General features: G+C 35.6%; 5 protein-coding genes and 2 non-coding genes across 7 annotated transcripts in view; 2 read left to right on the top strand and 5 right to left on the bottom strand.

The window, feature by feature from the left end:
- Positions 1 to 2,614: 2,614 nt before the first annotated feature.
- The window catches only part of LOC136025808 (protein jagunal-like), a gene marked incomplete in the record, with an annotated part of 97,173 nt that continues 82,003 nt past the window's right edge, over positions 2,615 to 17,784 (bottom strand). The window contains 1 exon segment of the mRNA XM_065701800.1: positions 2,615 to 2,931. Within this exon segment, the coding sequence (XP_065557872.1) occupies positions 2,803 to 2,931 (129 nt within the window).
- Positions 4,555 to 4,673, top strand: LOC136033742 (5S ribosomal RNA). Its single transcript, XR_010619006.1, has one exon. It is a non-coding gene; the product is annotated as a 5S ribosomal RNA (ribosomal RNA).
- LOC136025804 (histone H1-delta-like) lies at positions 6,610 to 7,380 on the bottom strand. The gene has a single exon (XM_065701796.1). The coding sequence runs from the start codon at positions 7,341 to 7,343 to the stop codon at positions 6,669 to 6,671; it is 675 nt and encodes a 224-aa protein (XP_065557868.1). The 5' UTR covers positions 7,344 to 7,380; the 3' UTR covers positions 6,610 to 6,668.
- LOC136025824 (histone H4) lies at positions 9,283 to 9,669 on the bottom strand. Its single transcript, XM_065701822.1, has one exon. The coding sequence runs from the start codon at positions 9,636 to 9,638 to the stop codon at positions 9,327 to 9,329; it is 312 nt and encodes a 103-aa protein (XP_065557894.1). The 5' UTR covers positions 9,639 to 9,669; the 3' UTR covers positions 9,283 to 9,326.
- Positions 11,127 to 11,573, bottom strand: LOC136025817 (histone H2B). The gene has a single exon (XM_065701810.1). The coding sequence runs from the start codon at positions 11,571 to 11,573 to the stop codon at positions 11,202 to 11,204; it is 372 nt and encodes a 123-aa protein (XP_065557882.1). The 3' UTR covers positions 11,127 to 11,201.
- LOC136033804 (5S ribosomal RNA) lies at positions 12,860 to 12,978 on the top strand. The gene has a single exon (XR_010619021.1). It is a non-coding gene; the product is annotated as a 5S ribosomal RNA (ribosomal RNA).
- LOC136025796 (histone H1-delta-like) lies at positions 14,852 to 15,622 on the bottom strand. The gene has a single exon (XM_065701789.1). It carries the CDS (start codon positions 15,583 to 15,585, stop codon positions 14,911 to 14,913), a length of 675 nt encoding a protein of 224 aa, XP_065557861.1. The 5' UTR covers positions 15,586 to 15,622; the 3' UTR covers positions 14,852 to 14,910.

A 17,784-nucleotide genomic window follows, 5' to 3' on the forward strand; every position in this document is an offset into this window, starting at 1 on the left:
ATTTGCGCCCTGAAATCTATTCTGATAAAAATAAATTTGAAAATTATTATGACCGTTCGATTGTTTATTTGAAATTTTGCGCTCTTAAATTTCTACGCCCAGTGCAAGTGCCCACTGTGTTCCATCCTAAAACCGCTTTTGTCCTTGTGTCTCCCTCACCCTCATGTGCGTAGGCGGGACAATTACATGTCGTTTTATACACTCCAAAATAATGCTTAAAAAGATGATTCTTTGGCCTAGTATTTTTCATGTGGGGTCTTCCTTTTGCTCCAAATTTTAGAAAACATATTTTGAAAGCATTTTGTATTTTTAAATTTATTTTACAAGTTCATCTATTTATATAGTCTTTCAAGTTTCGATTTGAAATTTGATATTAATTAATATTTTCTCAATTGTTGCTACTGAGCCATTGAGTTCTGGCCCTCGTGCGCCAAAAGGCAGAATTTGATCCCCCCCCCCCTCCCTCCCTGATGTCCTACAGCATTTTTGGCCCAAATTTTAACAAAATTTTCATTTATTAATAAAGTCATTTTTAATTTATTAATCAATTAATAATGTATTTTTAATTATTTAAATTATTATTTATTTTTCATTATTATTTATTATTTAATTTATTATTCGTTCACAATTCATTAATCAATTTATTATTTAATTATTATTCTAATTTAATTATTATTATTTTTTGTGAATTAACCAATAATTCTGTTAATTTATTAACTGCCCTCTCTACTTACCTTTAATATAAATAAAATTTAAAAAATTACAAAATAAATTACAAACATTAGATTATTTATTTGAAATCTTGTGCACCTAAAACCACCTCTATACCAAGCTCTCCAAGCCACCTCTGTGCCATCTCATCACCTGTAGAAGGAAGATAAAGATAATACAGTGGTAGTAGAAACCAATCCATACGGATTTTTTCAGTTAATGGTTCTTCATTTTTACAAGCTTCATAAGGTCTGTCTAGTGAATAACCGAAGCGTCTTTCCTGTTGGAACCAGGTGACGGTAATAATTCTAAGGTAAATATGGTAAGCAATGGTAAATAATGACTAAAAAGCAAATAAACTTCATCTACATTGAGATAAATAATGCTTGGCTCGTATTTTTATTTGATTTTTTGCTCGAACTTCGGTAAGAAAAAAAAAATGGTCACAGAGTGGCAGTCTTTTCAGAATAAAAAATCCAACATCGTCTCAACTTTCCTTGACTATTGAAAAAAAAGAAGACTAAATCCCATCATTTAAGGACTTGTCATTTTGTCTTCTGTAAATTTAAATAAAAGTGAATGTCTTTTCACATTTCAAAGTGTTTTTCAAATATATTTGTTGATTGCTTAGAGGAGGGAGGGCAAATTCGTCTTTTTTTAATTTTGTTTAATGAGAATACAAAAGAAAACACATTTTTAATGAAAATCCTCCCACAATAGGTATTCAAAATATAGGGGAAGGGGCGAAAAACCCATGGGTTATATCCACTTGTCCTAATGTGTAAAAAAGCAGCCCTTTCGGGGTGCTTTAATAAAGAACGACGAGCCTTAATGCTTTTTTCCGACTTCGTTTTGTAAGGGAGGTCGTAGAAACTTTGGAGGGCTTAATTGATTGAAAACTTAAACTTCTAGTGCCCTTTTCAAGGGTCGATTGTAACTGGATTAAGGAAGATGCAACTTTTTCACGTAAAACTGTATTTTTTGGTATTTATGTACTTTAAAAGAGAGAATTTTACGATAGCCAATTGATTTTTTATGGTCTATGTCTTTAACCAAAAGGCTTACAGTCCCCCAGATTGAAAAAAAAAATTCTACAGTATGATCAGATTCGACAGTATAACGCGAATACCGTAATGAGTTCCGTATTAATCTATAAATCGTCAGCTGATATTAATAAACAACGTAAATGAACTATCAACTCTACTTTTCACAGGAAAAAATTCATAAAAATTCTCTAGGCCTATTGAAACTAAGAAGAATAGGATGGAACACAAGTCTAGTAAATGTCAACTTCGCAAGCTTTTAGAATGAGACAGACAAACAACATACGAAAGAAATTATTAAATGTCATATTGACAACAAATAGTGAGGGGATAACAAAATTAAGTCAGTTTCAAACTCGAAAAGTACAAAATTTCCAGAATGTTAATATCAAGGGTTGTAGAGGCATTGGCTGTTATGGCCTCTCTTGTGCCCTGAGCAAAACATTGATTAGCGCCCCTCCCTTTGTCTTCCACATAATTTTCAGTCCAAATTAAAAAAAATAAATTATTTATTAACAAAATTATTTTCAGTTTATTTATTAAATAATTATTTATTTTTACTTAATTTTTATTATTTAAATTACTAAATCGTATTATTTTTAATTTATTCGTAAATAATTTGTTAATTATTTCCATTTTTAACTGGACCCTGAACTATATTTAAATAAAAATGAAATTTCAAAATTATAAAATGGTTATAACCGTTAGATTATTAATTTGAAATCTTGCGCCCCAAAAATTTATCCGTCCGGGGCAAGAGCCCCCTTTGCCTCCTGCTCCCTGAAACCCTCAATGCAGAGGTTACCAGTGAGAAGATGTTATTTTAGCTCCTATAAAAAGGTTGCAACAAGCCAAGAAACTTGAAAAAAGGACATTTTTAATATTTCAGTATCTAACAGTGGTTGAATATCAACAATCCTCCTCGTTTTAAAATAAGTCACAACAACAAAAAACAAACAATAACTTCAAATTTCTGAAATTTAGTCGAGTCTGCTAGAGGGATTGAGGCAAAGCTTCACTCAATGAAGACGAGGGCGAAATCGTGTTTTCAGTACGCTTTCTTTGAACTCCGTATCTTCCATGCTTCTAACAATTGTTTAGCGAAATACAGAGAAAGAAAATGAACTTGAAGGGCCACTACCACAAAACAGTACCACAAGATTCCATAAGGGTAACCCTGAAACACAAAAATTAAGTTAACCAAATTTTGTTTTTCATTTATGTACAAATCAAATTCAAACAAATCTATTGAGAAGCTAAATTAGCTTCTCAATAGATTTGCTAGACGAGAGGCTTCCGCAGCAATCCTTTCAAAGATATCATTGACAAAGCTATTCATGATGCTCATTGCCTTGCTAGAAACACCGGTGTCAGGATGCACTTGCTTGAGAACTTTGTAAATGTAAATGGCGTAGCTTTCCTTCCTCTTTCGTTTCCTTTTCTTATCAGTTTTACTGATATTTTTCTGCGCCTTACCAGCTTTCTTTGCTGCTTTTCCTGAAGTTTTTGGAGCCATGGTTAGGTGATACCTTAACGAAATCCAATTGTCAAATGAATAGCGTTTACAAAATTGGACCCGTTTATATACCAACTACAGTTCGCGCACAATTCTTTTATCAGAGGAACTCAGTTTGCTGGCCGGAGTATAAATTGTTTGCGCTTTCAAGAATAGACATCATTTTCAATTTGTTCGTTATTGAGAAGAGTCCAAGTGAATTTTATAATCTAGAAACCATGTCAGGAAGAGGAAAAGGTGGAAAAGTGAAGGGAAAGGCAAAGTCCCGTTCAAACAGGGCAGGTCTCCAATTCCCAGTGGGAAGGATCCACCGTCTTCTAAGAAAGGGCAACTATGCGGAGCGAGTTGGTGCAGGGGCACCCGTTTACCTTGCAGCGGTGATGGAGTATTTGGCTGCCGAGGTCCTTGAGCTTGCTGGTAATGCTGCACGAGATAACAAAAAAACTCGTATCATTCCTCGTCACCTTCAGCTAGCCATTAGAAACGATGAAGAACTGAACAAGCTACTGTCGGGGGTTACCATTGCCCAAGGAGGCGTTTTGCCCAATATTCAAGCAGTCCTTCTACCAAAGAAGACTGAAAAACCGGCAAAGGCCTAAACGAATCTAATTTTAGCTCCAAGACCTACCCCAAATTAACCAACAGCCCTTTTAAGGGCTACAAATTGATTGAATCACTCTATAGCATGTAACCACCCCGGGAAAGGAAAAAGCTATGAAATTAAGGATGCTAAAAATGTGAATAGGAAAACTTTCACAATTATCTAGTAACAAAGGGCAAGAATTTACTGGAGGCGGGGGAGATATTTTCCTTAAAAATCGTTAAATTATACCCCAACATAATCTAAATATATATTCGAGGCTTGCCCTTTTGTTTCAATTAATAAAGTTTGCTTTCACATTCATCTCGTTACAAAGCATAGCAATTTATTGAAGGAAAGGAAGCTCATTTTCACCTTAAAATCCAATAGATTATACACAAAAATCGAGGAACTGTTTTTAAAAATGACCGAGAGCCAATTCAAAGACCCTCTAATTCGACTGATCTAAACTAGCCTAGGAAGCCATAGGGTAGTCATCTCAAAGGAAGAAACATTTTGGGGGGCTTGTCGATCTGTTTCAGAAGGAATGAAGGTTTTTTTTTTTTTTTTAAGAAAAAGGAATTAATAAACATATTTTGATTCTTTTTAAAATATTTGTCTACCTTGGTCCATGACACTAAAATTTGACATTTAATTTCTTTTCAGTTTGTGGAGCAACAATCATTTTGTTACAAAATGTCTCAGCCAACGGCCATACCACGTTGAAAGTACCCAGTCTCGTCAGATCTTGGAAGTGACACAACGTCGGGCCCGGTCAGTACTTGGATGGGTGACCGCCTGGGAACACCGGGTGCTGTTGGCATCTTTTTTTTTTTTAATTTTTTTTATTATTATGATTCTTTTTTTTCAAACTAAAATAATATCCTTTAACAAACTCGGTTCCTTATTCTAATAGCGCCAAGTTGATTATATCTTTTATAAGAAAAAAGAAGAGACTAAGTTGGACATCTCCTTTATTTCCATCTATCGGTAACAAATAAATGCGAGTCAACTGTTTTGGTTTAGCTGATAAGCCACTAAATGAAGGCGAAAATTGAACACAGCCACAACACTTGACTCACATTTATCTAAGCCAATAAATAAAGTCAAAAATTGTAACCAAAGTGACATTATGAGCCGCCAAGATATTTTAGTTGACCATTCCGGCAATTAAATCAAGTTGAAAGCCACCAAGAAACATACAATTTTAAATGATTAATTCTCCTATGCCGGAATTGGTATTTCAGCCTATCCATGGGGCATCGCCTTGATCCGGGAGCTTATAATGTCACTTTTATCACAAGTCACAATTTTTGACTTCACATATTGGTTCATCAGCTACGCCAAAACAACAGTTGACTCACACTCATTTCTGATTTCCGAAAAGATGGCGTGTCATTCAATATATTTCATTGGCGGCACTTTACCAGTAATTTATGATAAAAGGTGATTGAACAGTGTTTATTATGTCAAAATCGTCTTCATATATTTTCGGGCTCAACTCTATTGGACAGTTCAAATACCTTTGTCTTTTAATAGCATCAACACCACAAATCTGCTTGTTCCTTCAATAGCGCCGCATAAATAGCTGACTTGAATCAAACTACTTACTTTAAAATTAGTCTTTGATGTGTCCATATCCAAATCCTCTTCATATGTTGTCGGGCCCAACTCCATGGTACAGTTCAAATTGCCTTGGTCTTTCAATAGCATCTATAGCAAAAGTCTACTCGTTCCTTCAATAGCGCCGCCCAAGCAACTGTCTTAGATCAAAGACTAACTTTAAAGTTAGTCTTTGATTGGTCTATGTTCAAAGTCCCTTCAAATGTTTTCGGCCTCAACTTCAATTTACAGTTCCAACTAGCTTTGTCTATCAGTAACTATCAATAACACCAAAGTACTTGCTCCTTCAAGAGCGCCGCGACAACAACTGACTTTAATCAAAGACTATCTTTTAACGTATATTCAGGGAACCGCTCTACCTGGGCGAACAATTTCTGCTCAGAGGCTAGCGAGTCATTTTTAGGTAATCTGTGTTCCTTCTGTTTTGTTTTTGCAAAGATTGCGATTCATGTCTTGTATTGTTAAAAAAGAAAACAATACCAACAAAAACAGTCATTTTTAGAGTCTAAACTTTTTGTATCAAACCTTTTCTTTTTTGTCAAAGATTTGAAAAAAGAAATTAAGCAAATATATTTAAGTTTGTGTTATTTTCCTGTAAAATAGTACTACTATTTATAAGCCTAGTTGGAATGAAACTTCAACTCTCATGATTTACACCTCCTTCATGAATCTGTTCAAAATAAAAAAAAAAGTTATATTGTCTTAAGCAAAAACATAATTTAATTATATCATTTTTCTGTTGTATAATTACTTTTGATCTGTTATTATTTTTGATTGATATAATCATATTAGTTATCATTGATCAGCCTAGTCGGGAATGGAACCTCCGCTACCGCAATTGGAAGGCGTCGCTTTCTGATTTCCGAAAAGATGGCGTGTCATTCAATATATTTCAGTGGCGGCACTTTACCAGTTATCTATGATAAAAGGTGATTATTGAACAGTGTATTTATGTCCAAATCGTCTTCATATATTTTCGGGCTCAACTCCATTGGACAGTTCAAATACCTTTGTCTTTCAATTTTTTGAATCAAACCTTTTCTTTTTTGTCAAAGATTTGAAAAAAAAAAATTAAGCAAAAATATTTAAATTTGTGTTTATAGCATTATAACTTTCTGAACAGAAAGTTTCGAGCATTTGCTTTGATAGCCCTGAAAAGGGCTGTTTGATACTGCAGGATAACTTATTGCACACATTACTTTTTAGCTGGTTTCTTAGCTACTGACTTTTTAGATGCTACTTTCTTGGCGGGAGCTTTCTTGACTGACGGCCCCTTCTTGGGTGTCGATTTCTTTGCTGCTACTGCTTTTTTGGCAACAGTGGGTTTCTTGAAAACCTTTACAGGTTTCTTGCTACCAGCCATTGGCTTGGTAGCCTTTTTGGCTGAAGTTGACTTTTTCACTGCAATAGGTTTGGTTGTTTTCTTGACTGAAGTTTTCTTAGCTTTGGGCTTGGCAGGCTTTACAGCCTTGGAATTTTCGGCCTTGACAGGCTTTGCAAGCTTGAAAGAACCAGTTACGCCAGTACCTTTGGGATTTATAACAATTCCATTTGCAAGGCAACGCTTCAAAGCTTGCTTAAGATGCATATTCACAACTTTGGCATCATTACCAACCTGGAAATTGGCCATTATGTATTTGAGAATGGCCTGACGGCTAGATCCCCCACGTTCTTTCAGGTCAGCAATGGATTTGATGATCATTTCCGTGTATTTTGGGTGGTTTGCTGGTGCCTTGACCTTTTTATCCCCTTTAGGTTTAGCAGCCTTAGCTGGTTTTGGAGCCTTTGCTTTCTTTTCCTTCTTGGCTGGTGTAGCCATGCTCTGGGATTCTGCAGATGCTGGTGCCACTTCAGCTTCAATTTCAGACATTTTCAATTCTTCTCTACTTTTCTCTGTCACTAGTGCGACTAAATATCGAATACATGTTCTTTTTCATAAGTCTTTAAATTATATTTCGGAAACCACCGTACCCGGGTTAACATTTCTCTGTGTGCGCGAGCTAAGGAATTTGGGCCATGCTTGTGTTTGTTTGAAATGGCTTTATTCGAATTTTTGACTAGGAGGTAAGCTTTTGAGGAACAAAACCTATACTAAAGGATGGACAGGTCATTTTTCTATAGTTAGACATTTTTTTCATTGCTTCATCCATTGTAATTTGCCAGCAAAGGGGCAGAGAATAGTGGAAATCCGTCAAAACTAGCGTTCAATTTCAATAAGCACCTTTTTGCTAGGAATTTAGATCCACGATGTCCACTTTTTATTTTTTATTAGTGAAATCCAGTACAAGTGCTTTCAGACAATGTAACATATATGCATGTGTCTTTGCAAAATCTTATTGAAATTAATTCCGAAACTCCAACTAAAAACACAGAAGATAAAGCAAAAAGAAATGACACCTAAATTGGAGGCTCAAAGTGTCAAACTCGTATTCCAATGAAAATGAATTTCATTTAATTTTAATATTATATTTAGAAAGACAAGAATTACGTTTTAAGGTTTCCGAAATGCCAAGGGGGGGGGAGTGGAAATGAACCGTTTTTATTTGTTTTAATCACAGCCTATATAAAAGTTCAATATACATACATACCACCTAAAACTAAATTATTTGTAACCTGAGAAATGTCCCTTTTTGCACTATATTTTTGAATTTGTTTAATAGCGAACAATAGAATTAATAAATTTGCCTAATCTTAAAAAAAAAGAAGTATATGACACATTTACAATCATTATATTTATACGAATAAGCAAGTAAGGAATGTCTGCCTTTTATATTTTGGCATTGAAACCTCTATTAGTGGTAGTACAAGGTGGATATAAGGAGGCTTCTAAAAACAAGCATCTCTAGATTTGTTTTTCTTCTTCTTTTTTTTTTTTTTTTTTTTTTTTTTTTTTTTTTTTTTTTTTTTATCAGAATCCCTTTAGCACGACATTGTTCAGCCAAAGATGAGTCAAAGCAACTCGGATGCATTTCTTTTCTTTTTTCGAAACAAAGGCTTTAATAAAAAACATTAAAACTTAACAAAGTTTAATATACGTTCTACACAAAAAAGGAATTGTTTTAAACGGGAAAATGTCCCTTTTTACAGTACATAGTCGAGTTTTTGCTTAAAAACAAACATTAGAAATCATAAATAAACCAAAAAAAAACCGCAAAAGGCTAAAACAAAAATTTGTAAAAAGTTTTTGCAAAAGTTACAAACGCATAACGAATTGTTGCTATATAATCGCAAATAAAGTCACTTTTATTTGTTTCGATCTCAGGCTATCTGAAACTTTTAATATATGTTCCACTTATAAAGGAATTGTTTTAAACGGGAAAAATGTCCCTTTTTACAGTACATTGTCGAGTTTTTACTTAAAAACAAACATTAGAAATCAAAAAAAAAAAAAAAAAAAAAAAAAAAAAAACCGCAACGACCAGCTAAATAAATTCATACTTGTTTATTAACTGCAAATAACTAATGCAATATTTTTGTCTAAATTGTAAGGTCCAGCGGCAATTTAGCAAGAGTAGGAACACATTTATTCCTCCGTTCCTACTATCTTCATTCAAACATGAAAGAATAGGCTTGTGCCGTTAAATAGCAACAGTTATTTCTTTGAAGAATTCCATGGCGAGAATACGCAACTTTATTCAAATATGCAATGAAAAGCCTAATGCAGTAAAATTTGTTTGCATATTTCTAAACAGATATAACACCTGAGACGAAAAAAGAAAAGTATTTACCAAAATTTTGAAGGCACAACAAAGAAAAGACTCAAAAACTTGAGCTAAAAAGTGTTTAAAAAGATTTGGTGGCCTTTAAAAAGGCCGTTGGATAGGGGGACAGTTGAAAACACATTTGGAAACCATTAACCACCAAAGCCATACAATGTACGACCTTGACGCTTCAGAGCGTAGACTACATCCATTGCAGTTACTGTCTTTCTCTTGGCATGTTCTGTGTAGGTGACAGCATCACGAATAACATTTTCGAGAAAAACTTTAAGAACACCTCTGGTTTCCTCGTAAATTAGGCCAGATATACGTTTTACACCACCGCGGCGAGCCAGTCTTCTGATAGCTGGCTTTGTAATACCCTGGATATTATCACGAAGAACTTTGCGATGACGTTTTGCGCCTCCTTTTCCAAGCCCCTTTCCTCCTTTTCCTCTTCCTGTCATATTTAATTCGATAACGTCGTCAACAGCTGTACAGTTTTTGTCAAACTAAGGATTATTCTTCAAAGCCCGCTTTATTTATACCGCTAAATGCTTTCCTGACAAACTCTAGCTCTGTCGCGCAGCTGATGCTCCGTATAAATATAGCCACTAGGCGTTGGTTTCTTTGTTCATTCTTTTGAAGAGAGGCAAACTATCATTATGGCTAGGACAAAACAAACTGCGAGAAAATCAACGGGCGGAAAGGCACCTAGAAAGCAGCTTGCCACCAAGGCAGCACGTAAGTCGGCTCCTGCTACCGGAGGGGTAAAAAAACCACACAGATACAGGCCCGGAACCGTAGCCCTGAGAGAAATTCGTCGCTATCAAAAGAGTACCGAACTCTTAATAAGGAAATTGCCCTTTCAGAGACTTGTGCGAGAGATTGCCCAGGATTTCAAAACTGACTTGAGGTTCCAGAGTTCGGCTGTGATGGCACTACAAGAAGCCAGCGAGGCCTATTTAGTTGGACTTTTTGAGGATACCAACTTGTGTGCTATTCACGCCAAGAGGGTGACCATCATGCCCAAAGATATTCAACTTGCCCGTCGTATCCGTGGCGAGAGAGCCTAAGTACCCTAGTTCACCGCAATTGCATCTTAACCAACGGCCCTTTTAAGGGCCACTAGATGGTTTAAACAAACAGGCGAAATTCCGTTAAACGGCGTAGCGTTTGGTGAAAAAAAGAAGGTATGACTCGAGGAGGCAGAACTATTTCAAAAATGAGTTATAAGATTTCGCGTGGCATTAAACAAGATCCAAACTATCTAATGAAAAGGAAAGGCACAAAAAAGTCAATTTAGGCCAGTCTAATAAATCCAAAAATACCCCCGAAAAATGAAGACTCATTTTTATACAATCGTAATAAGGGGGTTAATGCCAGATTTCCCTCTCATTCAATCCGGACCATCTCTCTTGGCTTTTTCTACAATTAGCTCGTGGCTTGATGCCCACAACTATTCGATTTTAATTCAAAATCAACGGACATAAAAAAACAAAAAACACTACGGGCAAAATAACCAAAACAAAAAGGTCGAAATTATTTCAGATATACGTCAAATTATTGTAAAAATGAGTCATGGATTCAGCGTAGCATTCAACAAGATCCAAAACATCTAATGAAAAGAAAACACGCAAAAAGCCAATTTAGGCAAGCCTAATAAATCCAAAAACACCCAAAAAAATGAACAGCTCCCAATGGGGGCCCACGGACCTTTAAAAATGTTTACCGATGGAATGTCATGAAAAAGTCGAGGCCTCCTAATCTATTCTCTTTAACTATTCGCCGATAGATATTACTTTCTATACAATAAGGAAATTGAGACCTGCCATCGAAACAGGGAACATTTTTATTGTTTTGAATTGTGGCTTAGCATGGGTTCTTGCTTACCCAAGAATTTCGCAAATCAAAGCCAGGAGTAATGAAAGCAATTTGAGAGTAGAGCATTTGAAATAAGGTGTTAGCCCTTAAAAGGGCTGTTTGGGAGGGCCCGGCTGATTGGGCGCTAATAGACGAGGGAAACCCCCTTATTTGGAGCTTGTGTACTTTGTTACAGCTTTAGTGCCTTCACTAACAGCGTGCTTGGCAAGTTCTCCGGGTAGGAGCAGCCTCACAGCAGTTTGAACCTCTCTGCTAGTGATGGTGGACCTCTTGTTGTAGTGAGCTAGACGAGAGGCTTCCGCAGCAATCCTTTCAAAGATATCATTGACAAAGCTATTCATGATGCTCATTGCCTTGCTAGAAACACCGGTGTCAGGATGCACTTGCTTGAGAACTTTGTAAATGTAAATGGCGTAGCTTTCCTTCCTCTTTCGTTTCCTTTTCTTATCAGTTTTACTGATATTTTTCTGCGCCTTACCAGCTTTCTTTGCTGCTTTTCCTGAAGTTTTTGGAGCCATGGTTAGGTGATACCTTAACGAAATCCAATTGTCAAATGAATAGCGTTTACAAAATTGGACCCGTTTATATACCAACTACAGTTCGCGCACAATTCTTTTATCAGAGGAACTCAGTTTGCTGGCCGGAGTATAAATTGTTTGCGCTTTCAAGAATAGACATCATTTTCAATTTGTTCGTTATTGAGAAGAGTCCAAGTGAATTTTATAATCTAGAAACCATGTCAGGAAGAGGAAAAGGTGGAAAAGTGAAGGGAAAGGCAAAGTCCCGTTCAAACAGGGCAGGTCTCCAATTCCCAGTGGGAAGGATCCACCGTCTTCTAAGAAAGGGCAACTATGCGGAGCGAGTTGGTGCAGGGGCACCCGTTTACCTTGCAGCGGTGATGGAGTATTTGGCTGCCGAGGTCCTAGAGCTTGCTGGTAATGCTGCACGAGATAACAAAAAAACTCGTATCATTCCTCGTCACCTTCAGCTAGCCATTAGAAACGATGAAGAACTGAACAAGGTACTGTCGGGGGTTACCATTGCCCAAGGAGGCGTTTTGCCCAATATTCAAGCAGTCCTTCTACCAAAGAAGACTGAAAAACCGGCAAAGGCCTAAACGAATCTAATTTTAGCTCCAAGACCTACCCCAAATTAACCAACAGCCCTTTTAAGGGCTACAAATTAATTGAATCACTCTATAGCATGTAACCACCCCCAGAAAGGAAAAAGCTATGAAATTAAGGATGCTAAAAATGTGAATAGGAAAACTTTCACAATTATCTAGTAACAAAGGGTAAGAATTTACTGGAGGCGGGGGAGATAATTTCCTTAAAAATCGTTAAATTATACCCCAACATAATCTAAATATATATTCGAGGCTTGCCCTTTTGTTTCAATTAATAAAGTTTGCTTTCACATTCATCTCGTTACAAAGCATAGGAATTTATTGAAGGAAAGGAAGCTCATTTTCACCTTAAAATCCAATAGATTATACACAAAAATCGAGGAACTGTTTTTAAAAATGACCGAGAGCCAATTCAAAGACCCTCTAATTCGACTGATCTAAACTAGCCTAGGAAGCCATAGGGTAGTCATCTCAAAGGAAGAAACATTTTGGGGGGCTTGTCGATCTGTTTCAGAAGGAATGAAGGTTTTTTTGTTTTTTTTTTAAGAAAAAGGAATTAATAAACATATTTTGATTCTTTTTAAAATATTTGTCTACCTTGGTCCATGACTCTAAAATTTGACATTTAATTTCTTTTCAGTTTGTGGAGCAACAATCATTTTGTTACAAAATGTCTCAGCCAACGGCCATACCACGTTGAAAGTACCCAGTCTCGTCAGATCTTGGAAGTGACACAACGTCGGGCCCGGTCAGTACTTGGATGGGTGACCGCCTGGGAACATCGGGTGCTGTTGGCATCTTTTTTTTTTTAATTTTTTTATTATTATGATTCTTTTTTTTCAAACTAAAATAATATCCTTTAACAAACTCGGTTCCTTATTCTAATAGCGCCGAGTTGATTATATCTTTTATAAGAAAAAAGAAGAGACTAAGTTGGACATCTCCTTTATTTCCATCTATCGGTAATAAATAAATGCGAGTCAACTGTTTTGGTTTAGCTGATAAGCCACTAAATGAAGGCGAAAATTGAACACAGCCACAACACTTGACTCACATTTATCTAAGCCAATAAATAAAGTCAAAAATTGTAACCAAAGTGACATTATGAGCCGCCAAGATATTTTAGTTGACCATTCCGGCAATTAAATCAAGTTGAAAGCCACCAAGAAACATACAGTTTTAAATGATTAATTCTCCTATGCCGGAATTGGTATTTCAGCCTATCCATGGGGCATCGCCTTGATCCGGGAGCTTATAATGTCACTTTTATTACAAGTCACAATTTTTGACTTCACTTATTGGTTCATCAGCTACGCCAAAACAACAGTTGACTCACACTCATTTCTGATTTCCGAAAAGATGGCGTGTCATTCAATATATTTCATTGGCGGCACTTTACCAGTAATTTATGATAAAAGGTGATTGAACAGTGTTTATTATGTCAAAATCGTCTTCATATATTTTCGGGCTCAACTCTATTGGACAGTTCAAATACCTTTGTCTTTTAATAGCATCAACACCACAAATCTGCTTGTTCCTTCAATAGCGCCGCATAAATAGCTGACTTGAATCAAACTACTTACTTTAAAATTAGTCTTTGATGTGTCCATATCCAAATCCTCTTCATATGTTGTCGGGCCCAACTCCATGGTACAGTTCAAATTGCCTTGGTCTTTCAATAGCATCTATAGCAAAAGTCTACTCGTTCCTTCAATAGCGCCGCCGAAGCAACTGTCTTAGATCAAAGACTAACTTTAAAGTTAGTCTTTGATTGGTCTATGTTCAAAGTCCCTTCAAATGTTTTCGGCCTCAACTTCAATTTACAGTTCCAACTAGCTTTGTCTATCAGTAACTATCAATAATCTTTTAACGTATATTCAGGGAACCGCTCTACCTGGGCGAACAATTTCTGCTCAGAGGCTAGCGAGTCATTTTTAGGTAATCTGTGTTCCTTCTGTTTTGTTTTTGCAAAGATTGCGATTCATGTCTTGTATTGTTAAAAAAGAAAACAATACCAACAAAAACAGTCATTTTTAGAGTCTAAACTTTTTGTATCAAACCTTTTCTTTTTTGTCAAAGATTTGAAAAAAGAAATTAAGCAAATATATTTAAGTTTGTGTTATTTTCCTGTAAAATAGTACTACTATTTATAAGCCTAGTTGGAATGAAACTTCAACTCTCATGATTTACACTTCCTTCATGAATCTGTTCAAAATAAAAAAAAAAGTTATATTGTCTTAAGCACAAACTTAATTTAATTATATCATTTTTCTGTTGTATAATTACTTTTGATCTGTTATTATTTTTGATTGATATAATCATATTAGTTATCATTGATCAGCCTAGTCGGGAATGGAACCTCCGCTACCGCAATTGGAAGGCGTCGCTTTCTGATTTCCGAAAAGATGGCGTGTCATTCAATATATTTCAGTGGCGGCACTTTACCAGTTATCTATGATAAAAGGTGATTATTGAACAGTGTATTTATGTCCAAATCGTCTTCATATATTTTCGGGCTCAACTCCATTGGACAGTTCAAATACCTTTGTCTTTCAATTTTTTGAATCAAACCTTTTCTTTTTTGTCAAAGATTTGAAAAAAAAAATTAAGCAAAAATATTTAAATTTGTGTTTATAGCATTATAACTTTCTGAACAGAAAGTTTCGAGCATTTGCTTTGATAGCCCTGAAAAGGGCTGTTTGATACTGCAGGATAACTTATTGCACACATTACTTTTTAGCTGGTTTCTTAGCTACTGACTTTTTAGATGCTACTTTCTTGGCGGGAGCTTTCTTGACTGACGGCCCCTTCTTGGGTGTCGATTTCTTTGCTGCTACTGCTTTTTTGGCAACAGTGGGTTTCTTGAAAACCTTTACAGGTTTCTTGCTACCAGCCATTGGCTTGGTAGCCTTTTTGGCTGAAGTTGACTTTTTCACTGCAATAGGTTTGGTTGTTTTCTTGACTGAAGTTTTCTTAGCTTTGGGCTTGGCAGGCTTTACAGCCTTGGAATTTTCGGCCTTGACAGGCTTTGCAAGCTTGAAAGAACCAGTTACGCCAGTACCTTTGGGATTTATAACAATTCCATTTGCAAGGCAACGCTTCAAAGCTTGCTTAAGATGCATATTCACAACTTTGGCATCATTACCAACCTGGAAATTGGCCATTATGTATTTGAGAATGGCCTGACGGCTAGATCCCCCACGTTCTTTCAGGTCAGCAATGGATTTGATGATCATTTCCGTGTATTTTGGGTGGTTTGCTGGTGCCTTGACCTTTTTATCCCCTTTAGGTTTAGCAGCCTTAGCTGGTTTTGGAGCCTTTGCTTTCTTTTCCTTCTTGGCTGGTGTAGCCATGCTCTGGGATTCTGCAGATGCTGGTGCCACTTCAGCTTCAATTTCAGACATTTTCAATTCTTCTCTACTTTTCTCTGTCACTAGTGCGACTAAATATCGAATACATGTTCTTTTTCATAAGTCTTAAAATTATATTTCGGAAACCGCCGTACCCGGGTTAACATTTCTCTGTGTGCGCGAGCTAAGGAATTTGGGCCATGCTTGTGTTTGTTTGAAATGGCTTTATTCGAATTTTTGACTAGGAGGTAAGCTTTTGAGGAACAAAACCTATACTAAAGGATGGACAGGTCATTTTTCTATAGTTAGACATTTTTTTCATTGCTTCATCCATTGTAATTTGCCAGCAAAGGGGCAGAGAATAGTGGAAATCCGTCAAAACTAGCGTTCAATTTCAATAAGCACCTTTTTGCTAGGAATTTAGATCCACGATGTCCACTTTTTATTTTTTATTAGTGAAATCCAGTACAAGTGCTTTCAGACAATGTAACATATATGCATGTGTCTTTGCAAAATCTTATTGAAATTAATTCCGAAACTCCAACTAAAAACACAGAAGATAAAGCAAAAAGAAATGACACCTAAATTGGAGGCTCAAAGTGTCAAACTCGTATTCCAATGAAAATGAATTTCATTTAATTTTAATATTATATTTAGAAAGACAAGAATTACGTTTTAAGATTTCCGAAATGCCAAGGGGGGGGGAGGAGTGGAAATGAACCGTTTTTATTTGTTTTAATCACAGCCTATATAAAAGTTCAATATACATACATACCACCTAAAACTAAATTATTTGTAACCTGAGAAATGTCCCTTTTTGCACTATATTTTTGAATTTGTTTAATAGCGAACAATAGAATTAATAAATTTGCCTAATCTTAAAAAAAAAGAAGTATATGACACATTTACAATCATTATATCTATACGAATAAGCAAGTAAGGAATGTCTGCCTTTTATATTTTGGTATTGAAACCTCTATTAGTGGTAGTACAAGGAGGATATAAGGAGGCTTCTAAAAACAAGCATCTCTAGATTTGTTTTTCTTTCTTTTTTTTTTTTTTTTTTTTTTTTTTTTTTTTTTTTTTTTTTTTTTTTTTATCAGAATCCCTTTAGCACGACATTGTTCAGCCAAAGATGAGTCAAAGCAACTCGGATGCATTTTCTTTTCTTTTTTCGAAACAAAGGCTTTAATAAAAGACATTAAAACTTAACAAAGTTTAATATACGTTCTACACAAAAAAGGAATTGTTTTAAACGGGAAAATGTCCCTTTTTACAGTACATAGTCGAGTTTTTGCTTAAAAACAAACATTAGAAATCATAAATAAACCAAAAAAAAACCGCAAAAGGCTAAAACAAAAATTTGTAAAAAGTTTTTGCAAAAGTTACAAACGCATAACGAATTGTTGCTATATAATCGCAAATAAAGTCACTTTTATTTGTTTCGATCTCAGGCTATCTGAAACTTTTAATATATGTTCCACTTATAAAGGAATTGTTTTAAACGGGAAAAATGTCCCTTTTTACAGTACATTGTCGAGTTTTTGCTTAAAAACAAACATTAGAAATCAAAAAAAAAAAAAAAAAAAAAAAAAAAAACCGCAACGACCAGCTAAATAAATTCATACTTGTTTATTAACTGCAAATAACTAATGCAATATTTTTGTCTAAATTGTAAGGTCCAGCGGCAATTTAGCAAGAGTAGGAACACATTTATTCCTCCGTTCCTACTATCTTCATTCAAACATGAAAGAATAGGCTTGTGCCGTTAAATAGCAACAGTTATTTCTTTGAAGAATTCCATGGCGAGAATACGCAACTTTATTCAAATATGCAATGAAAAGCCTAATGCAGTAAAATTTGTTTGCATATTTCTAAACAGATATAACACCTGAGACGAAAAAAGAAAAGTATTTACCAAAATTTTGAAGGCACAACAAAGAAAAGGCTCAAAAACTTGAGCTAAAAAGTGTTTAAAAAGATTTGGTGGCCTTTAAAAAGGCCGTTGGGTAGGGGGACAGTTGAAAACACATTTGGAAACCATTAACCACCAAAGCCATACAATGTACGACCTTGACGCTTCAGAGCGTAGACTACATCCATTGCAGTTACTGTCTTTCTCTTGGCATGTTCTGTGTAGGTGACAGCATCACGAATAACATTTTCGAGAAAAACTTGTAAGAACACCTCTGGTTTCCTCGTAAATTAGGCCAGATATACGTTTTACACCACCGCGGCGAGCCAGTCTTCTGA

This window comes from Artemia franciscana, chromosome 1, assembly GCF_032884065.1.
Source record: "Artemia franciscana chromosome 1, ASM3288406v1, whole genome shotgun sequence".
Taxonomy (NCBI): domain Eukaryota; kingdom Metazoa; phylum Arthropoda; class Branchiopoda; order Anostraca; family Artemiidae; genus Artemia; species Artemia franciscana.